The sequence below is a fragment of the Girardinichthys multiradiatus genome, chromosome 5, assembly GCF_021462225.1.
Source record: "Girardinichthys multiradiatus isolate DD_20200921_A chromosome 5, DD_fGirMul_XY1, whole genome shotgun sequence".
NCBI classification, from domain to species: Eukaryota; Metazoa; Chordata; class Actinopteri; order Cyprinodontiformes; family Goodeidae; genus Girardinichthys; species Girardinichthys multiradiatus.
Window position 1 is genome coordinate 3696803 of NC_061798.1, and position 5036 is coordinate 3701838.

The window sequence follows — 5036 nt, forward strand, 5'->3', positions numbered from 1 at the left end:
GTCCGTCCTTCAGTAATCTTTGTGTGAGAAATGAACGCATCACCACCGATTCGTTTACCTTTATAATTAGTGATGAAAATAAAGGTACAACCCCGATGAAAGCCATCTGAAAGAAATAGCAATAATCTCACACACAGACCACTTGGAAATTTAAAAAATATATTTGGTCTGTGTCTGTTGAAGGAAACAATATTGATCAGTCTATTTACAAGCGCGTTGCTTTAGCTGATATTTTAACGTATTAAAAATAATAAAAGATAAATATGGCGTATGCTTCAATAACTTTGTGTCTTGGTTTAAATGTATTCATTTTCCTGCTGTTTATCGATCACTTCAAGCGCCGCGTCATCTCGTCTGATTTGATATCAAGCAAATTCTGCCTGCGTGCGTAAACTCTGGATGACGGACGCGCGGTTGTGCGCATGTGCCAGCAGGCCTACTTAGCAGGCCTATTGACATTAAAGACAAGTGGGTTATACAGAGCCTGGAAATGGGGTCCGAGCAGGGGGGCAAGTCAGCCAGTGGTTCATGGAACCTCCAGAGCCAGCCTCTCTCTCTCTCTCTCTCTCTTTCTCTCTCTCTCTCTCTCTCTCTCTCTCTCTCTCTCTCTCTCTCTCTCTCTCTCTCTCTCTCTCTCTCTCTCATGTAGCCAGGCGGACTCTACAGTCAGTCAGTCTCAGAGGGGTGACCCAGGATCTGCCCAGCCCGCTCCCTCCTGGCGCACAGCTCTACAGTGACAGCTGACTGACGGAGATGAGCTACAGAAGAGAAAAAGAGGAAGAACCGAAGTGTGTATTCCTGTGAGAGGGAGAAAGGCGTCTGTGGTCTTACTTCACGAAGAGGACAAAACGAAGAAGGACGATGTCCTAAGCGGGGAAGCTGCTTCAGGAGAAGAGAGCGGCCTGCAGGCCCAGTGGTTGTTGCTGGCATACCGTATCTGAGCGGGGGGGTTCCCTGCTGGGAATATTATCCAGGATGCAAACATCCGCACGGAGGGGATATTAAACGTTCCCTCTGCAGCATCTATCAGGGGCCTCTTTGTGCGTGTGTGCGTGCGTGTGTGTTCTCGCGCCGGAGTGCGCGATAGTGAGCAGGACTATGAGTCTGGTGTCAGGCTACCATCACCACCCGATCATGCACCACCACGACAGCCACCACTATTCACTGCACGCGGCAGCGGCCGGACGGTGCCACGAGGACACCGGGGCCCCTCCGTACTTCACGAGCTGGCTGATCAGCCACGCGGACATGTCCCCCACAGAGTACAGCCTCGCGCCGGGCTACAGCCCGGAGTACCACACCAACAGCGGCGGCGACTCTTCCGGCGGTCTGGACGCACGCCATCACCACCACTACGGACCCGTGAACCATCTGATCCCGGGGCCCGGCACCATCTCGGTGAACGGAGCCACGGTCGGCATGCACCACCACCACGCACACCCCCGCACCATAAAGCGGAGACCAACTGCAAATCGCAAGGAGAGGCGACGGACCCAAAGCATCAACTCGGCCTTCGCGGAGCTCAGGGAGTGCATCCCCAACGTCCCGGCCGACACCAAGCTATCCAAGATCAAGACTCTGCGGCTGGCCACCAGCTACATCTCCTACCTGATGGACATCCTGGACAAGGACGGTCAGCACGGAGACACGCAGGCGTTTAAAGCCGAGCTCAAAAAGACGGAGGCACGGGAGGAACGCAGGAAAAGAGAGGCGGTAAGGCATCCAAAGGGTCACCGTTATTCCTGGAAAGATTCGACAGACTACTTTCATTTCACTACTAAAACAAACAGTCTGAGAGTTTAGATCGCCTTATGTTGTCATGACACACTGATTATTACTCTCGGAAAGTATGAGCTGTCTAAACAGACCACTAAAAGGAAATAAATTAGACCAACAACATTGCAGCTTTGAATGAATAAGCAACACAAAAACAGTCAACTGGATCTGGTGACATGTTTTAAAGCGCACTGAAGAGTAAATCTGGAGCAGCAGATCAGCTCTGCGCGTCCTGCTCCTCCGTGCAGTGATTTATTCTCCTAACACGAGTCATGACCTGAACTCACAGCCAGTCACTGTGCCGGGAAGATGTTAGATAGTTGTTTTACACGGTTCCACGCTCATTTGGCCCGTTAGCCGTGCCCTGAATGGTTTATCTCAACAAGATTGATGGCTTAAACTCGCAGTAGAAAATCCTTTAAAAGTCCTCTCCTCTGCAGGGCTACCTCGAACAGAAGGAGAGCAGAAACGTTAACCAGGGACATTGGTTAAAACCTCCAATTTGGAAAATTCTCTCTTCAGAGAAATTAAGACTGACTACAACCTACACAACACAAACCAAATGAAAGTGAAATTGGTGTGGGCTAATTATGCAGGCACACTGGAAATAAATAAATACAAACAGTGGTCTAGGTTACATTTCTTGGTTTCTCTAAAATAATTTTATTATTTAATATAACTGTTTTCTTGTCTTTGACGCGTTATTCAGCCACCCTCAAATCATAATTAACGCCTTAAAATATAAAATCTTTACATTTAATTTAATTCCAATATAACCGGCTGCAGTTAAGGTTCACTACAACACATTCATTTATTAAATCAATTTATTTATTAAATAAACGTATTTCTTGCAGTTATTGAAATATTTACACGAAACATTCGGTCGCTTTATTTAGGTCGCTATTTTTTGATCTTTGGTTCAAAGAAGCGAGCAGCAGAGCGGGCAGCACATCCGGCGCAAACAGGAGGAAAGGAAGTCCCTATGTGCGCAACTGGCTCAGTTATTGGCGCGTTTATATGCGGTAGGAATTTAAATCGCCTGTAAGGAGAGAGTAAACAGTGGAAGGAAGGCATGTGTTTGCATGTGTGTTCAAATTTCCACTGAACTCTTACAGCACGGTTTCTTTCCTAATTATTTCATGAAGAAAGAAAACACAACAGGAACAGCAATGACAACTCATATCGATGCTATATTAAGTATTATTATTATGCCGCGCAAACCGATTTTAGAGTATTCATTATTTTGAGACACATTATGGCATAAAATTCGCAACACAAAGGAACAGTACCTCACTTCAAATATATGACATGTAAATAAAAATGGGAATGTAAAAAAATAAGTAAAAAATAAGAAAATGGATCTATCTATCTATCTATCTATCTATCTATCTAATATATATATATATATATATATATATATATATATATATATATAATTTCTTTCAAAATACACTCGCCATATTTCACATGTAAAGCTATCCACAAATTTTGAGGAAGCAAATAAAATAAATAAAATACAACACGATACGATCTTAAGAAAACAATATGCATTTTTTTCTTTGACAGCATTATTATTCTGCTATACGTTTACGCAATATAGTTTCCCGTGAATCTGAAAATGTGTACAGTTAATTTACACAATAAAAATAACGCTTTGAAAAAAACAACAAAATATATTTCTGCCGTATTATGAAAAATAAACGAAATACTAATCTGAAATTATGTCAATGTGACACTGGAAGATAAAGTATAATATTATGCAATCAAACAAATCTATGCACTGCAATATTCTTATGTTGTGAAGGAATATAACGAAAATAAATTACAATAAAATGTAAATGGATCTAAAATTGGAACAGAACCTTGCCAGTAAAATACAAATCAGGCACTGATGAAATAAAATAAATAAAAATAAAATAATATAATAGGAAACAGAATATAATAAAATTAAGTCAGTCCCTTTAGTGTTTTTATGCCGTGTATTAAAGCCAAACATTTGGAAATGTATGGTATGTATTAAGCCAGAACGGGATGGGGGTGGGGGGATCGGTGGCCTTTCTCAGACTTGTTGGAGCCAAAGGAGGCCAGGTTCAGCCATTATGACCCGCTTTTCTTATAGTAGCATTTCTGATGCAGTCCTACTTCCAGCAGCTACATCATCATCAGTTTCGCTGTGTTTGTCTCATGCAACGCTGCTGGCCCTGAACATTAGTTTGGTACTTTTAAGAGATGTATACTTTTCCTAAACTGTGACCGTGCGCGGCATTCACTGCGTCAGTCTGCGCGTTAATGCATTTGTCGCTAATGTTATCCTTAAACATTTCAATGTGTCCTATGTGAACGCGGACCAAACCTTTATTTGTTTGGTGTACGAGACAGAGAGAGGCAGTGTGTCACTAACTCTATCGGGTTTATCTGAGGAGCAATGGATGCATCAGCTCCAGCACACCTTCCATCACCCCGGCCTAATGCATCAGAGCTCTGCAGCAGAGACATTATGCGTCCAAACCAACAATACTACACGGAGCAGGCCAGAGCAGAATAATTATTTCCTGCTTGATGTCTATAGGAAGTGTGGCGCATAATGGAAGCCAGGACGCATTTCTCCCTCTCTGTTCAAGCTGCAGTCTAACAGGATGCTGGAACTTGGTTTAGAACTGATGCCGAATCTTCTTCTGATCGTACAATGTCCTCCTGAAACAGAAACAACCATGTAAAAAAAATTAAAGCTGCAGTGTTGTTGTTTCTAAGAAATTAAAGGACAATTTCTTATTAACAATTATCAGTTAAGATAATTAATTTCTTAGCTGTCTTCTGTCATTAAAAGAAAGTTCATGTTAGATCACATGGTTTGGATGAATTTTAATCGTTTTTTATATCATTTCCTTTTTTCGATGTCTTTATTCATCTCTCTCTCTCTCTCTCTCTCCCTATATATAAATTCTCCTTATAAGTAACCTATAAATAACTGACTGGTAAAACACTTCAAATGCTATTAGTTTCGATATTTAAGATCGATCATATTCCAAAAACAAAATGTGTTTGACAAGATGGAATCAAATAGATTATCTTTATGCTTCCTGGGTATATACGTGTGGTTTTAATCTGATGTGCCAGTCCAAGTGTGGCTGTGGTTTCAGAGTTAGGGATGTAAACAGGGCCTGGACTTCAGTCCCACCTCACTGTTAAATATGCATGGAACCAACTCTACACTAATCTCCAGACTGTAGAAGGTGATGTGTGTTTTAGGAAGACGTGAT

At 42.3% G+C, this 5036-nt stretch overlaps 1 protein-coding gene across 1 annotated transcript in view; it reads left to right on the forward strand.

Annotated features, from left to right (window-relative positions):
* Positions 1–658: 658 nt before the first annotated feature.
* hand2 (heart and neural crest derivatives expressed 2) overlaps positions 659–5036 on the forward strand; it is a 7540-nt gene continuing 3162 nt past the window's right edge. The window contains exon 1 of the mRNA XM_047364865.1: positions 659–1713. Coding sequence (XP_047220821.1) covers positions 1099–1713 — 615 coding nt within the window. The 5' untranslated portion in view covers positions 659–1098. The remainder of the gene's footprint in view (positions 1714–5036) is intronic.